A 17,885-nucleotide genomic window follows, 5' to 3' on the forward strand; every position below is an offset into this window, starting at 1 on the left:
TTCTGCAATCCCTTTCTTCCCTCATTTTCCTTTTCAATTTATTTTCTGCATCCATCTAGATTACGTTCTTACTACCCTCTCATCAATTTCCTTTTTTACTGTCTACCTACAGCTCCCCACCTCTTTCCCTCACCCCCTCAAGTATTTCCCTAACTCAATCCTTTTCCCTCATCATGTGCCCTCCTTTTATTTATCCCCTCCTTCCATCCTCTGCCCTCTTCTCTCTCTCCCTTCTCTCCACTTCCATCATCTGCCCCTTCTCTCTTTCCCCCACTTCCATCATTTGCCCTCTTCTCGCTCCCCACTTCCATCATCTGCCCCTTATCCCCACTTCCATCATCTGCCCTCTTCTCTCTCCCCACTTCCATCATCTGCCCCTTCTCCCCACTTCCATCATCTGCCCTCTTCTCTCTCCCCACTTCCATCATCTGCCCCTTCTCCCCACTTCCATCATCTGCCCCTTCTCTCTCTTTTTCCCCAACTTCCATCATCACTTCCCCTTCTCTCAATCTCTCCATCCACCACAGGCCCATCTTTCTCCCTCACCTTAATGATTTTGGCAACAAGATTGGCAAGCCCCCCCCCCCCCCCCGTGACAGCACTGAGCGGCATCGGCGCCCCCCTCCGCGACAGCACTCAAGTTCGGCCTCCTTCTCCCAGCATCAGCAGAATTTCAGATCGGCAACAGGTGCTCAGTCAAAAGCTTCCCCTGACTGAACTGCCTGGGCAGAAACAGGAAGCTGAGTCAGGGAAGCTATTGACTGAGCACCTGTTGCCGATCTGAAGTTCTGTTGATGCCGGCAGAAGGAGGCCGAACTTGAGTGCCGTCGCGGAGGGGGGGGGGGGCGCCGATGCCGCTGAGTGCCGTCACGGCCCAGGAATTTTCCGGACCTGTCCGGCTGTGCATCCCCACTAAGGCTGCACCCGGGGCGGACTGCCCCCCCTTGGTACACCACTGCTTGCGAGGCTGTCTGCATCCGGGCTCCGTGGATGACGTCACCCACATGTGAGAATAGCTGCCTGCTGTCCCTGGATAACAACTGTTATGGTAAGTAACTGTGCTTTCAGTTTAATTGCTGTACAGGCCTTAATGTTTTGAGTCCCTATTATCTTAACCTTGTTGTTTTCAGTGAGCCTGGTAGCTAGCAATTCCCAGATGTGAGAATAGGAAGACCTGCTTATCCCTGGAGAAACAAAGTTCCTTACCTGTAACAGGTGTTCAGAGGACAGCATGCTGATCATTCTCACACCCTTCCACCTTCCCTTGTGTCGGATGGAAAGGCACTTGCTATAACTTGATAGCAAGTGTCCACACCAAGCTCTATCACTGACATCACCTAGATGTGAGAATATTCGTCCTGCTGTCCTCAGAGAACTGCTGTCCCAACTGTAGGTTAGATAGAGCTAGGATTCAAAATATCAATCAAAAATTAACCTTTATTATATCCAGAGGTATCACACATTAAATTGGAGTGATACAGAGCCATATTTTAAGTGTTAGCATCTGAGACATAATTGAATGTGACATCAAGGTGCCATTTCAGCATTGGACTGGTTAAGTAGCTATAATATTTCAGAGTTACAAACTGCGATTGAGATTCCCATCAAATACTGACGAGAGATAATGAATCCTGAAGAAGGCATTTATTGCTGAAACATGGCTCCATGTTGAGTCTGATTTAACATATGACATTTCTGGATATATTAAAGGTTAATTTTAGATTGATACTCCTACTCCTGGCTATATCTAACCCACAGTTGGAACCTGCCAGTTTATCCTTGCTCCTTTCATTTGACTTTTAAATGTATACTCATAACTGTACAGATAAGCATGCTACTGAAAATTTAATCGTTAATATTTGTTTCATTTCTTTAAAGTTATGAACCTCTACAGAGAACTAAGAATTAAGAAGTGGTATCTCTGCTGAACAGTGTAGTATGTAGTACAGCACTCTGAGTGCATGTTGGTTGTTGGTTTTTTTTCCCTGTCTAGGATTTGTGCCACTCCCATTGTGATGAATCTGTCATCCAGAATAAGATTACAGCTATTATCGACTGCTTTATTAATTCCACTGTCCCACCAACACTGCAAATTGATATTCCAATTGAACAAGCAGAGAAGATTATAGAGCACAGAAAAGACCTAGGACCATACATATTTCGTGAGGCTCAGGTAAAAATAGAGTGTGATATTTTGATATGTATATAATTTTCTATATACCATTTGCTATTTATGTAAATATGCCAACAAACTGTTTTGATCTTGCCAGGCACTTTAAACAATCTGGTAGAGAGAATTTGATATTGTTCAAAGTTGTCCGTGTAGTTGAGAGTTAACTGCTATTTGGCGGTAACATAGTAAATGACGGCTGATAAAGACCTGAACGGTCCATCCAGTCTGCCCATTAGTTATACCCATTAAAAATACATGATTAAATTAACTTGTCTCTTCTTTGATATTTCTGGGTTATAGACTGTAAAGTCCACCTGGTATTGTCCTAAGTTCCAAATGCTGAAGTTACCATTCAAGCTCACTCCAGCCTATCCAACCATCCTGTTTGGCCAGTTATATCCTCATGTTCCAAGTTAGTGGAATTCACATCGATACCCTCCCCAGCCCAATCCTACACCAAATCATCACATATGGGACACAGACCGTGCATGTCTGTCCAGTACCTGCCTTAGCTTTTTAATATACATTCTTCGTTTTCTAATTAGAGATCCTCTATGTTTATCCCACGCTTTTTTGAATTCCATCACCATTTTCCTCTCCACCACTTCCCTCAGAAGGGCATTCCAGCCATCTACCATCCTCTCCATAAAAAATAATTTCCTAACATTGCTCCTGAGTCTTCCTCCCCGCAATCTCAAATTATGCCCTCTAGTTTTACCATTTTCTCTTCTCTGGAAAAGATTTGGTTCTATATTAATACCTTTCAAGTATTTAAATATCTGTATCATATCTCCCTTGTCCTTCCTCTCTTCCAGAGTATACATATTTAGGTCTTTCAGTCTCTTCTCATAATTCTTTTGGTTCAAACCCCTTACTATTTTCATCGCCTTCCTCTGGACCGCTTCAAGTCTTTTTATATCATTTGCCAGATATGGCCTCCAAAACTGAACACAATACTCCAAGTGCGGCCTCACTAACAACCTATACAGGGGCATCAACACCTCCCTTCTCCTGCTGGTTACTCTTCTTGCTATCCTTGCTATCCTTCTGGCTGCAGCCACTGCCTTAACACACTGTTTAGATGCCTTTAGATCTTCAGACACAATCACCCCAAGGTCCCTCTTTCTGTCAGTGCTTATCAGCTTCTTACCTCCCAGCACATACGATTCCCTCAGATTTCTACCCCCCCCCCCCCCATGCATCACTCTGCACTTCATTGCATTGAATTTTAGTTGCTAGATGTTAGACCATTCTTCTAACTTTTGCAGATCCTTTTTCATGTTTTCCACTCCCTCCAGGGTGTCCACTCTTTGTATCATCCGCAAAAAGGCTAACCTTACCTTCAGCAATGTCGCTCACAAACATTAAACAGAATCAATCCACTACTTACCTTTCACTCCTCTGAGCGAATTCCATTAACCATCACCCTCTGGTGTCTGTCCGTTAACTAGCTTCTAATCCAGTTCACAACTTTGGGCCCTAACTTCAGCACATGGAGTTTGGAGGGACTGTGTCAAAGGCTTTGCTGAAATCTAAGTAAATTACATCTAGCGCACATCCTTGATCCAATTCTCTGGTCACCCAGTCAAAGAATTCAATCAAATTTGTAATCCATTAGATTCTAAGAATTTCACTATCCTTTCCTTCAACAACGTTTCCATTATTTTTCCAATAACCGAAGTGAGGCTTACCGGTCTGTAATTTCCCGCTTCATCTCTGCAACCACTTTTGTGAAGAGGGACCACATCCGCTCTTCTCCAGTCCAGCGGAACCTCTCTCGTCTCTAAAGATCTATTAAAAAAGTCTTTAAGAGGACCCACCAGAACCTCAAAATCATGGGATGGATCCCATCCGGTCCCATAGTTTTGTCCATCTTCAGTTTTTCAAGTTGTTCATAAACTCTTCCGTCTGTGAATGGTGCGGTATGGTGCAGTATCCATTCCATTCTCAGGTGTAATTTTGCTGATTAATTGCGGTTCTTCTCCACTGAACATTGAACAAAAGTATTTGTTTAGCACATTTGTTTTTTCCTCATCACTCTCCACATAGTGGTTCATACCTTCTTTCAGTCTCATAATTCCATTTTTTGTTTTCCTCCTTTCACTAATATACCAGAAAAAAATTTTGGCCTCCCTTTCTTATATTTATAGCCATTTGCTCTTCTGCTTTCGCCAGATGTATTTCTCTCTTGACTTCTTTCAGTTTCATTTGATATTCCTTTCTGTACTCCTCTTCTTGAGTTTTTTAATATTTCACGAATGCCAATTCTTTTGTCTTTATTTTTCTGCCACTAGTTTGGAGAACTATATTGTTTTCCTTTTTCTCTTATTTTTATTTATTTTCTTCACAGAAAGGTCAGCAGCATTTTTTTTATTTCACCTTTCAGCTTGGACCACTGTTTTTTTCACTTCCCTAATGTTTTCCCATCCAATCAGCTCTTTCTTCAGGTACTCCCTCATGCTACTAAAGTTTGCATGTTTGAAATCCAGGACTTTGAGTTTTGTGTGGCCATCCTCCACTGTGGCTGCTATATCGAACCAAACCGTATGATGATTGCTACTTTCCAGGTATGATGATTGCTACTGCCCCCACTCGGACATTAGAGACACTTTCACCATTTGTGAGCACCAGATCCAGTATCGCTTTTTCCCTCATGGGTTTCATTACCATTTGTATGACCAGAGCCCCTTGAAAGGCATCCACGATCTCCCTACTTCTTTCCGATTCCGCAGATGGAACTTTCCAGTCTGCATCTGGCAGGTTGAAATCAGTCTGCAACAGCACCTCCCCTTTCCCAACTTTTGTATATCTATAATCATATCTTTGTCAATTTTCTGCAATTGAGTCGTAGGTCTGTAGACAACACCCAAGTGGATAGAAGTTTCATCTTCTCTTTTCAAAACAATCCATATCACTTCTTCCTTTCCCCAGGTGCCCTGCATTTCAGTCGCTTGGATATCTATCTTTACATAAAGAGCTACTCCTCCACCTTTTCTACCATCTCTGTCCTTCCTGAAGAAATTATAGCCCGTTATGTTAGCATCCCACCTATGGGACTCATTGAACCATGTCTCAGTGAAAGCAACAATATCCAAGTCTGCCTCTAACATCGGGGCTTGCAGATCCTGATTTTTGTTGCTTTAGACTGCGGGCGTTTGTGGTCATTGCTTTCCAGCTACTATTCCTCAACAATCTCATTTTTTGTATACTTTTTAATTTCAGCTCATTTCATGTTGCATCGCTAGGAACTGAATTGCTAATATTGTTGTTTTCATTGCATTCTTTATTATCATCAAATCTTGTCTTTTGCTGGGGGTGGCCACCGGAAGTAACCTCCATACATATGCCACCCCCACCTTCTAATTTAAATGCCTAGAAACGTATTGCCTGAATTTCTCAGCTAGAATTTTTTTCCTGCAATGGTATGATGAAGCCCATCATTACAATATAGTCTCTTGTTTTTCCATGTATTGCCCCATCTTCCTATGTACATAAAGCCTTCTTGATGGCACCTGGCTTTGAGCCACCTATTGAAGTTCTCAGTGTTCTGTACTCGTTCCATACCCTTTCCATAAGTAGGCAGTATTTCTGAAAAAGCTACAATCTTTACAAAGGTTTTAACTCCTCTCCCAGTTCCCAAAAAGCTTTCTGTGCTGCAGATAGGTTATTGTTGGCTAGGATAACAACACAAGGGTTCAAAATCTTTGCTTCTTCCCTAATTACAGTCAGTATTTGTCTGGCATTCCTGGTAGCTCAGGATCCTGGAAGGCATTTCACTTCTTTGAGTTCCTTGTCCTGTGCTCCAAGTTTAATCCCTCTAATGATGGAATCTCCTAGCAGTAATACCTTTCTGGTTTGAACTTTTTTATATGTGCTTTGGGGATGCTTTTCTTCACATTATCTTCACTGGTTCTAATTCCTCCTCAGTTCTTTTATCTTCAGCATCACACTGCTCTAATGGAGCATAGGGATTCTTTAGAGGCAACAATTGTGAAGGTGGATGTTTCTGTGCCACATGCCACAGTCTACCTGAGCCTACTGTGATCCGTTTATTCCTGGCTTGTTATATTCTTTGGGGGAGTGGTGTTAAATTGGTATATTTGTGTGGGATAATTGTAGCTGCTTTAATTTCCTCCAATTCTTGCTTAAGTTTACTGAGTTCCTCTTTGATACTATCAAGTTGAAGACAATTTTTTTAAGTACATCAAAAACAGAAAACCTGTGAGGGAAACCGTGAGACCTTTGGATGATCAAGGAGTAATAGGTGCGCTCAGGGAAGATAAAGCCATAGTGGAGAGACTGAATGAATTCCTTTTTTTTGTAATTAAATCTATTGATTTTCAATTTAAAATCCAAGTATACACTTGTACAGAAAGCAATAATAGTAAGGTACATTAAATACATTTGAAACTATAATTCAAAGATAACAAGGTTAAACTATTTATGCTCAAGTCCTCATCTTTGGATCTAAGACTACAAAAATAGCGAAACACAGAAGAAAATAAAAAATATTTAACAAGATGCTGAAAGCTATAACACTGAAACAGGGTCCTCTACTTAAACAAATTATAGGGCTAAAGGATTTCCTGCATCCAGACGAGACATTGCCACACAGGTTGTCAATTGAGATGGTTCAAAGAACACATACTTAATAGTACGGTAACACACAATACACTTACACGGATGTTTCAAATAAAAAGTTGCCCCCAAAGATATAACCCCAGGTTTCAAAAGAAGAAATTCACGGCGGCGCTTTTGTGTCTCCTGTGAACGATCTGGGAACATTTGTAATTTATGACCAAGGAAAATTTTTTGTCTGTTTTTAAAGTAAAGTTGTAACAACCATGTTTTATCAATTGGTAAAGCTAGAGTTATTACATTACATTAGTGATTTCTATTCCGCCAATACTTTGTGGTTCAAGGCAGATTACAAAAGAAGTTATCTGGCCATTTCCAGAGGAATTGAAAAGAAGAGTGGGTTGCTTCAGAGAATTGGGATGAGTCTTGTGGTGTTAGTTTGTCTTCAAGGATTTATTGAATAGCATGGTTTTTATATCTTTTCTGAACGATTTGTAGTCTGGGGTCATTATCAGTAAATTGGAGAGTTGGTAGTCCAGTTTTGCTGCTTGTGTGGCTAGAAGGCCATCGTACAGTTTTTTTCGTTTGACGTCTCTGATTGAGGGATGAACGGTTTGTGGGTTCTCCCATGTCTGGTTGAGGTAGTTTGGATTAGGCGGTTGTTTAGGTAGGCTGGACTGTCTCCGTTTATTATTTTAAATAGTAGGCAGTAGAATTTGAATTGTACTCTTGGGAGCTAGTGTGAGTCAAGGTATGCCATCGTGATGTGGTCATGTTTCCTCAGTGAATAGATAAGTCTTAGTGCTGTGTTTTGAACTGTTTGTAGTTGTTTTAACATGGTTGCGGGGCAGGGGAGATAGAGTATGTTGCAGTACTCTAGAAGACCTAGGACTAGTGACTGTACCAAGAGCTGGAATTGTGTTCTGTCGAATTTTCGAACTTGTCTCAAGTTTCTCATGATCAAAAAACAGCAAGGGAATATATTTATCCAAGGTGATGCTTATAAATCACTGTTGTACTAATCACCTTTGTTTTACTTCAAGCACTAATTTCAACACAAGGCTGATGTGGTTAAGTGAACACTCAGACCCACAGCTGAGGTCCGGTGAAACAAGTTCACGGGGCAGCTGTTAAGGAGACCATCATAGTTGTTCACAGTCTCCTCCACCAAACAAAGACTAAATAACAGAAAATAAAACTTAAATAAAAATAAAATCATAAATTTCACAACAACTTAACTTTGAATGGTGTAGATGGTACACATATCTGCTCCGGGCTCCTCCGTTTATTCACAATACCGACCCCCTAACCTAGGTTTCACCCGCTGGCTTCTTCAGGAGGGGTACGGCACAAACACAGCAGTTATGTGTACCATCTACACCATTCAAAGTTAAGTTGTTGTGAAATTTATGATTTTATTTTTATTTAAGTTTTATTTTCTGTTATTTAGTCTTTGTTTGGTGGAGGAGACTGTGAACAACTATGATGGTCTCCTTAACAGCTGCCCCATGAACTTGTTTCACCGGACCTCAGCTGTGGGTCTGAGTGTTCACTTAACCACATCAGCATTGTGTTGAAATTAGTGCTTGAAGTAAAACAAAGGTGATTAGTACAACAGTCAAGTTTCTCATGACCATGAATGATTTTTGTATTGTTTTATTGATTTATGGTTGCATAGTACAGCATCTGTCTATTGTCATTCCTAGAAGTTTTAGAGTGGGTTATATGGGGTATGTGATTGAGTTTATTACTAGATTTGTTATGGTTGGGGTTTTATTATTATCGAGGAGAATTAATTTTGTCCTGTCTGGGTTCAGTTTCAGTTTGCGATTATTCATCCATGTTGCAACTGTTTCAAGTGTCCTGTGTAGTGTGTCTGTCTTGGAGGACATTGGTTGGTCAAAAGGAAGGAGAATGGTGATGTCATCTGCATAGCTATAGGAGGTTAAGCCTAAATTGTCCAGGCAGATGCCGAGGGATGCCATGTAGAGATTGAAGAGAGTAAGGGATAGTGGAAATCCTTGGGGTATGCCGCAGGGATTGGACCATGGTTCTGAATATTCTTTGTTCAACTTTACTCTGTAAGTTCTGGATTGTAGGAATCCTTGAAACCATATGTGTACCTTGTCTGTGATTCCTTTTGTTTCCAGTATTTGCAGTAGGATGTTGTGGTCCACCAGGTCAAATGCTGCAGTGAGATCCAGTTGTATAATCAACATTTTTCTACCTGTGCTGAGGTGTTGTCTAGCTGTGTCTATGAAGGAACCCAGTAGTGTCATTGTGCTGCAGTTGGTTCTGAAACCAGATTGTGTAGGGTGGAGTATGTTGTGGTCTTCTAGGTAGTTGGTGAGGAGTTTGGCTACCAGGCCTTCCATTAGTTTGACATAGAGTGGTATTGAGGCTATGGGTCTGTAGTTGGATGGTTGATCCGTTGCTCCTTTAGGGTCTTTTAGGATTAGGGTGACGACGATTTCGCTGAGATCATGCGGGAAAAGGCCATCTGTGAGCATGGTTTGTGTCCATTGTATGAGGAGAACGCGGAATTTGGTACTGGAGGATTTTAATAGGTATGGAGGAGAGTGGTTGATGTCACAGGCTGCGTGGCTGTATTTTTTGTAGTTTGTTAAGGTTGGATCATTGTATTGTGGGGAAGTGGGACCAGGTTCTGTCTGCCGCTGATGAATCTTTTTCTGTGGGGGGCATTGTGATCTCTTCTAGGTGGGTTGGGGTTCCGGTGAGGGTAGTCCTGGCAGATGTGATTTTGCTTTTAAAGTATTCGGCTAAAAGGATGGCTGAGGGGGGACGGGTGTCGTTATTGGCCAGATAGGGTTTGGTGTCTGTGAGTTTTTAGTATTTGGAATAGTTTTTTTGTGTCTTGGGTTTCTTTGCCTATTAGGTTGGTGTAGTGTGTCTTTTTTATTTTAGTTTTAGCTTGTATTGGTGGTTTAGTTTTCTCCATGCTGTTTTCATGGTTTCTTGGTTATTCTTTCTCCATTTTCTTTCTAGTCGTCTGTATTGACTTTTGAGTAGGAGTAGTTCGTTATGATCAAAGTGGCTGACAATGCTAAGTCCTTATCAGATGTCTCTAGAATTTCTGAGATAATTAAGGGTTCCAATGGTCTGAGGGTTTTTCTTTTTGTTGTTGATTACGTCCTTTATCAGGGAGATAATAGACTCGTGAGAATGGTGGTAAAAGCGGTCTGCACTCAATCAGTTAATGTGCAAAATAAGAGATATAAATTAAAACAAAAAAGTTTTAAAAATAGTTTTAAAAAATAGTTTAAATTAGAAGAAACATAATATGGATAATGAAATAAAAGAACAGGTTTTTGGCCAGTGATTGCAGTACGGAGTACGTGTTTGGAATACACCCACGCTGGTAATGATTATCACTGAAATTATAAGCATAGCACTCCTTATTTCTGAGGCCTTTTCCTGAACGAATATCAAGCTCCGAGTATAGATAAACTATAAAAGTGATGTGCGAGTGTTTGAGTATAAACTTCTTCATAGGAGTGGAGATTTGACTTTTGTGATACATGAAATATTTTTTCACTCAGAGAACAGTTACCGTTTACCAAATATAAGTAGAGACTCCTATTTTCCCCCCCCCAAAAGGAGGAAAAATGCTTGACTCGATTATAAGTCAGGCGGCTTAATATTCAACTGCCCTGACCTGCCAGGATTTGCACCCAGCACCCATTGCCTCCCCTGGCACGCTCTGCACCCAGCCCCCTTCCCTCCATCCCCTGTCAGGCTCTGCCTCCTGCCCCCTCCCTTCCCTGTCCATAATACCTGCTCTGCTGATCCCTGGTGGTCCAGAGGTGCAACAAGCAGGAGCGAGCTTTCTACGCTCCTGCCCCACTGCTAACCTGGTTAGTCGGTCACTGCCATGGCTGCCACAAGTTGTGGTTTCTTCAGCTGCTGAGCGGCACCAAGCAGGAGCGTGCTTTGGCGATGCTGCTTGGTGCTGAGCGGCTTCCTAACTGGCTCCCGCTAATTGAATTCACAGGAGCCAGTCAGGAAGCTGCTCAGCCCAAGCAGCAGCACCAAAGCAGCTCCTGCTCGGTGCTGCTCAGCGGCTGAAGAAACCACAACTTGCGGCAGCCACTGACCAACCAGGTTAGCAGCGGGGTAGGAGCATGGAAAGCTCACTCCTGCCTGCTACACCTCTGTACCATCAGTGATCAGCAGAGCAGGTATGACAGACAGGGCAGGGAGGGGACAGAACCTGGCAGTGGCCTGCAATAAATCTGGGAGGGAGGCGCTGGCCCGACTATAAACTGGGACCCCCATTATGGGGCCAATTGTTTGGCCTAAAAGTCCCAGTTTATATTTGAGTATATACAGTAAGCTCTGGAACGTGTTGCCAGAGGATGTGGTAAGAGCAGTTAATGTAGCTAGTTAAAAAAAAAAAAAAAAAAGGTTTGGACAAATTCCTGGAGGAAAAGTTCATTTTCTGCTGTTGAGACATGGAGTGCTGCTACTATTTGGGTTTTTGCCAGGTATTTGTGACTTGGATTGGCCTCCGTAAAGATGGGATACTGGGCTAGATAAACCATTGGTCTGACCCAGTAAGGTTATTCTTATGTTCTTACTGAGGTAACATTGCATATTTTAATGTCATCTGCCTTGGTCTCTCTGAAAAAATAAACAAATATAAATGATAATTAACATTTTCTCTGCAAACAGTGTGCTTTGTTTTAATTTTGTGGTTACCATTATGTATTAATCAGTTTATATAGTGTGTGTATGAAAAATGAATGGAAGAAATTGCATTACAATTAGTACTATTATTATGGGGATGGGGTGACAGGGGTGAAGCTTGGGTGGGTCTGGGTGGAGCTTGGATGGGGGTACTCGGTTGATGTTTGTTAGACTTAGGGGATACTTGGCTTGAAGAAGTTGAGAAACTCTGCGCTAGACCATCAGGGTCTTTCAAGATAGGCTTGAGTTATCTTAGGGGGGAGGGGCAATGAGGACTGTGGGCTAGAGAGTTGCGCGGGGACAGAAATCCCACCCGTCCCCACCCGTCCCCGCCAAAATCCCACCCATCCCCACCCGTCCCCGTGAGGAATCCCTCCGTCCCCACCCGTCCCCGTGAGGAATCCCTCCGTCCCCACCCGTCCCCGCGAGGAATCCCCTCCGTCCCCACCCGTCCCCGCGAGGAATCCCCTCCGTCCCCACCCGTCCCCGCGAGGAATCCCCTCCGTCACCATCCTTCCCTATAAACTTCAGAAATAGTTATTTTATTTAATTATGCTACTGAATTAAAGGCTCTGGTAGAGACCCATTTACAAATAAGCAAAGAGACTATTAATTTGGAAATATTAATTGGGAAGAATACATACTTTGTAAATGGGTTTCTACCAGAACCTCTAATGTAAATATAAAATATAAATACTCAGCTGATGAGAACCCACAAACTGTCAGCTGAGGACTTCCTTTGCAGTTGGCCTGGGGTCCCTTTTGCCAAGCTTGGCAGGCAGCAGTAGCGTCCCTGAGTCACAGATGCTGGCACCTCAGTGGCTCATGGATGCTGCCAGCAACTGCTGCGCTTGGTGGAGGGGAGTTCTGACCATCTCTAGAGGAGGTCCTCTGCTGGCGGTGCTTGGGGATCCCCACCAGTCACAGCAAGGGCCAACAAGTACTTCAACACTGTAGAAATAAAACCAGAAATGCATTTCCTTTTCTTTTGAACACAAAACAAAGATATCTGCCATATACATTTCCCAAGGCAGATGACTCTATGCAATGTCACCTCGGTAACAAAATACAAAAATAGACAAATACACCCCCTCCCTTTTTACTAAACCACAATAGTAGATTTTAGCACAGGGAGTTACGCTGAATGCCTCGCGCTGCTCTCAATGCTCATAGGCTCCCTGCGCTAAAAAACAATATTGCGGTTTAGTAAAAGGGAGCCATAGTGCAAAATATAGACAGCAGATATAAATTCTCAAAACAGACACATTTTGATCACTAAATTGAAAATAAAATCATTTTTCCTATCTTTGCTGTTTGGTGATTTCATGAGTCTCTGGTTGCACTTTCTTCTTCTGACTGTGCATCCAATCTTTCTTCCTTTCTTTCAGCCTCCTGTATGTTTCCTCTCCTCCAGACCTCATTCTCTCCCCCAACTTTTTCTTTCTGTCTCCCTGTTCCCCCTTCTTTCTGTCTCTCTGTCTGCCCCCTTTCTTTCTTTCTCCGTGCCCTCCCCCAAGCCACTCGGTTTGCTGCCACCGCCATCGGGGAATAGTCCCCAAGCCACCGCTGTCCCAAGCTTTCCCTGCAGAAGCGTCGCGCTGACCAGCATTCCGCTCCCTGACGTCAATTCTGACGTAGGAGAGGAAGTTCCGGGCCAACAAGGCATTTCTCCTCATTCCATCCAGCCTGAGCCCCATCTCTCCTTGATCCAGCATTTCCCTTCTGTGTCTGTCAGAATTACCATTCCACCTATTTTCCAGCATCACCCTTCTTTGTGTCCATCTCACCTATATCCGTATCTCACCACTTTTTCAGAATCTTCATTTGTCTCTGTCCTTGTCTTTACCCCATATTCACCATTTGCCCTTTCAATGTCTTTATCTCCCCCCCCCACACACACACTTTTTCAGCATTACTTCTATGTCTCTATTTCACCTCCTCTTCATGTCCCCTCTGTATCTCTATCCTTATTCAGAAGGTCCTGCTTACCCTTTCTCTTCTTTGTGTCACTATCTCCATTTTCAGCTTTCCCCCCTTTTCCATTGTTAATGCACCCTGTAGCCAGAATCTTTCCACCCTCCCTCCACTCCGGCCCAGCCCAGTATGAAATATTTCCTTTTGTTTCTCTCCCCTCTCTCTTCTCCTCCCTCACCCACGAGTCCTGCATCTGGCCCTCTCCCTTCTACCTGCACCTGGCAACACCCCCCTGCTCCGCGGCTCTCTTAAGCAACTCGTCAGCAGCGGTGATCAAGACAAGCTGCCGACATCGAGGCCTTCCCTCTACGAGTCCCGCCTTTATGGAAAAAGGAAGTTGAAACAAGCGGGACTCGCAGAGGGTAGGCCCCGACGCCAGAAGCTTGTGTCGATCCTTGCTGCTGAGTTGCCGAAGAGAGCCGCAGGTAGAAGGGAGAGGGAGATAGGAAGGCTGTAGAAGCTCCGGAGCATGACACCGAACCCGGCCAGGATGATTTCTTTTTCAGGCTGCTGCTGCCGCTGCCGCTGCCATCCCCCACCCGAAATGACAAAAAACAGCCTAATGCCCGCGTCGGGAAATAGCCATGCTGAGCAGTGAGCTCAGCACGTACACAGATGAAAGCCTTGCTTGCTGATTGGTCCGGCGGCACGGTGGGGCGGGGCCGCCAGACCAATCAGCAAGCAAGGCTTTCATCTGTGTACGTGCTGAGCTCACTGCTCAACATGGCTATTTCCCGACCCGACGCCAGACTTGCATCGCCAGACTTGCATCGCCAGAATTTAGGTAGGTTGTTTTCATCCCCGTGGGAGTCCCGTGGGCAAGGGGGCGTCCCCGTGGGAGTCCCGTGGGTCAGGGGGGCATCCCCGTGGGAGTCCCGTGGGCCAGGGGGCGTCCCCGTGGGAGTCCCGTGGGCCAGGGGGGGAACCCGCGGGATCCCCGCGGGACCCGCGGGATCCCCGCGATCCCCGTTCCCGTGCAGACCTCTACTGTGGGCTGGGGGCTTGAGCCCAGACTTGAGCTGTCTTCAGAAGGGAGGGAGAGGTAGAAACCAAATGTTTGGATGCTGCTGCCCAGCATATTCAGATTGGTGCCCAGTTAGCTTTGCAGCTAATGTTAGGACAGATTTCACTGTCTTAACTTGAGGCACTTAATCAGTTAGCAAAAATGAATATTACCACTAACCAATTAAATTCCAGCCACTCCCAGGTCCCCCTCCAAACTTCACCCTTGGACCACTCCATCACTAATTGGACAGTGCAGGGGTAGTGTCGGTGAATATAACCACAAGTAGCCGTAAGTGATTTAACCAGGCAGGAGCCTCTCCTGCTCAGGTAAATTGCTTTCAATATCGAGCAAAATGCCTTTAAGATAAACAATTACAGGAATATAATATCCTTTTCTTCAATTTGGTAGTTAAATACATTGGGGTTTTCTTTCCTTTTTAATTTAGATGACAGTCTTTAATAATCTGTTCAAATTGTGGCCTGAATTTTGTACATTTAAAAGCAACCTTACAGATGAAAAGTTCTTGCCTCTTATGGAGAAAAGAAGAACTAAGCAGTTGAAACAGTTGCAAAAGAGGATAAAAGAAGCAGAAAAATCGTTCAGGGTAAGGATAAAGAACATAATTATGTTTCTATGTAAAAAAAAAAAAAAATTAAAAATGATAAGAAAGTTCATTCTTTTACTTTAATGCATCTCTTGCCAGTTAGTCAAGTTGAAGGGAAAGGTCTTTTTGAAGAACCTTTTTTTCTTATTTTCTGAAATGACGCAGAAAATTCTTTACTTGATTTCAGCAACTAAAATAGTTGATGGTCTACATCATAAGGCGTACAGGGACAGACTTAAAGATCTCAATATGTATACTTTGGAGGAAAGGCAGGAGAGGGGAGATATGATAGAGACTTAAATATCTATGTGGCATAAATACACATGAGGTGAGTCTCTTTCATTTGAGAGGAAACTCCAGAGTGAGAGGGCATAGAATGAGGTTAAGAGGTGATAGAATGGAAATACCTTTTTACATATATGTGCTGAATAGGCTTCTGGTAGAGGTAGAGACAGAGACTGTGTCTGAATTCAAGAAAGCGTGGGACAAGCATGTGGGATCTCTTAGGGAGAGGAGAAGATAATGGATGCTGCAGATAAGCAGACTAGATGGGCCATTTGGCCTTTATCTGCTGTCGTTTCTATGTTTTAAAATGGTTTAGTTTAACATTTTTATATTTTGTATACATGTCACAACTAACTGGTCAACATTCAGCCGGTGGCGGTCATCATTTTTAAAAATGCTGACTGCTAGGGGCAGAATTAGGATAAGCCTAACAGTATGTGTGATGCATGCTAGTGCGTACTTGTAGCTAGAGAATGACATGGTGACAAAATTCATCACCATTCCCGTCCCCGTGGATAACCGCGGGAAACCATCTTTATGTCATTCTTTAAAGAGAGAGGGAAGATTCAGAGTATGAATGGACACAACCACTGACCCGCAAGCTTTGCTTTGAAGAATGCTGTTGTAGAAGGACTGAGGCTGAAATAGACACTAGAAAATGACATGGGATTATTTCCCGCGGTTATCTGCGGGGACGGGAACGGTGATGAATTTTGTCACCGTGTCATTCTCTACTTGTAGCTATGTTGAGGGCAGAGAATGAGTGATGCATAGTGTGATTTACATGCACTGATTACATGCATAATGTTCACCCCCTTAGTCTAGGCGCGATTTATGAATGAATTGTCTGAGCTAGGGTTCCCATATGGCCCCAGAAAAAGGAGGATGGATTGAGACACCCAGGTTTTACTTCCATTGCTTTACTGCAGCCGTAAAATGTTCTATTTTCTATTTTTTTGTTGTAATAACCACATGCTAATGTTATCAGCGTGAGCCATTGTAAAAAAAAAAAAAAAAAAATTATTGCATGAGCATTTACTGCCTCCCTTTTTGTAGGTGTTAAAGGCTCATTTAGAATAAATGTGCTAACTAGTTAGTGCATGGTAATGTAGATACATTAACGGGTTAGTGCAGGAATGCCCACTCTCTGCCCCTGACGTGCTCCCTCAAAAAAAAAAAATTAGCATACGGTTAGCACATTGAGTGCATTCTGTGCTATTCCAGTTTTATTTATTTAAAATTTTCTCAATAACATTACAAGAAGCAATACAGAACAACATAGTGATTTAACCAGCTCCCTTTCCTCCCCAACAACCAATAATGCCAGCAAGTTCTACAGTAACTCTTCAGTACAAGGCCAATTGAATGCAACCCCATGAATTCCCATTTTTAACTATATTAGGTATATATGTTAACGCCTAATGCAGCTTAGTAAAAAGACTCCTTAGAGAGTGGCTATATGGTACCTGTTCTTTAAATGGAAGTAGCTGCTTCCTTTCCCTTACAGATTACTAGTGCAACAGATAAAATACACATTTATAATTTAAGTGTGAGCACTTATATCAATCATAGAGCTGGCATAAATGTAGCCACCTAAATTGCTGAAACATCCATGGATGTAGTATTCTATAACTTACATGCATAACTGCGAACCTGCCCATGTGTATACCCATATACATTTAGGTGCCATTTTATAGAATAGTACAAAGCCAGCAACCCCACAGCGGGTCAGTCTGGCAAGCTGTGATAATTAATTAGCATTTGGATCTATCCGATAACACTGCAAGTACAATAATAACTAGATACCCTAGCATGTGTTTCCCAAATAAGTCCTAGAGCAGTGTTTTTCAACCTTTTTTGGGCAAAGGCACACTTGTTTCATGAAAAAAATCACGAGGCACACCACCATTAGAAAAAGTTAAAAAATTTAACTGTGCCTATATTGACTATATATAAATATATAGGAATCAAATAAACACAAAGAAAGTATTTTATAATGCTGCCACCGCCACTGGGGAATAGGCTGCCACTGCCGCCATCGGGAACAGGCCGGCACCGAGTTCTCCCTGCTTCTCTTCCCCGCAGGGCCGACCAACTCTCGTCACCCGTCGTCAATTCTAACGTCGGAGAGGACGTTCTAGGCCAGCCAGGCAGCGATTGGCTGGCCCAGAACGTCCTCTCCGACGTCTGAATTGACGCGAGTGGCGAGAGTTGGTCGGCCCCACAGGGAAAAGCAGGGAGAACTTGGCGCCGGCCTGTTCCCGATGGCGGCGGTGGCACTCAAGTGGCTAAAGAGCCGCAGTTTGCCGGCCTAGGGACAACACTGGAGGGTGGCCAGCTGTGCACCCCCTTGGGACGTAAACCCGGGGTGGGGCAGACCGCCCCCCCCCACCCTGGTATGCCACTATCTGTACCTCACTCCCTCCCTATGACCAAAAATTCTCCTTTCTTCTATTCCCCGTGTACACAACCATCTCTTTCCCTCCCTTCCTCTCTCCCAAGTCCATTTCTTCTGTGTCCAAAAACGCATTCCCTCCCCCACCTCAGCATCTCTTTCC

At 43.4% G+C, this 17,885-nt stretch overlaps 1 protein-coding gene across 3 annotated transcripts in view; it reads left to right on the forward strand.

Moving 5' to 3' along the window:
• Positions 1-17,885, forward strand: part of RGS22 (regulator of G protein signaling 22) — a 475,118-nt gene that overhangs the window by 371,273 nt on the left and 85,960 nt on the right. For all 3 annotated transcript variants that reach the window (XM_033934655.1, XM_033934656.1, XM_033934657.1), the window contains 2 exons: positions 1,994-2,173; positions 14,884-15,042. In XM_033934655.1, the coding sequence (XP_033790546.1) occupies positions 1,994-2,173; positions 14,884-15,042 (339 nt within the window). The remainder of the gene's footprint in view (positions 1-1,993; positions 2,174-14,883; positions 15,043-17,885) is intronic.

Source organism: Geotrypetes seraphini, chromosome 2 (genome assembly GCF_902459505.1).
Source record: "Geotrypetes seraphini chromosome 2, aGeoSer1.1, whole genome shotgun sequence".
NCBI classification, from domain to species: Eukaryota; Metazoa; Chordata; class Amphibia; order Gymnophiona; family Dermophiidae; genus Geotrypetes; species Geotrypetes seraphini.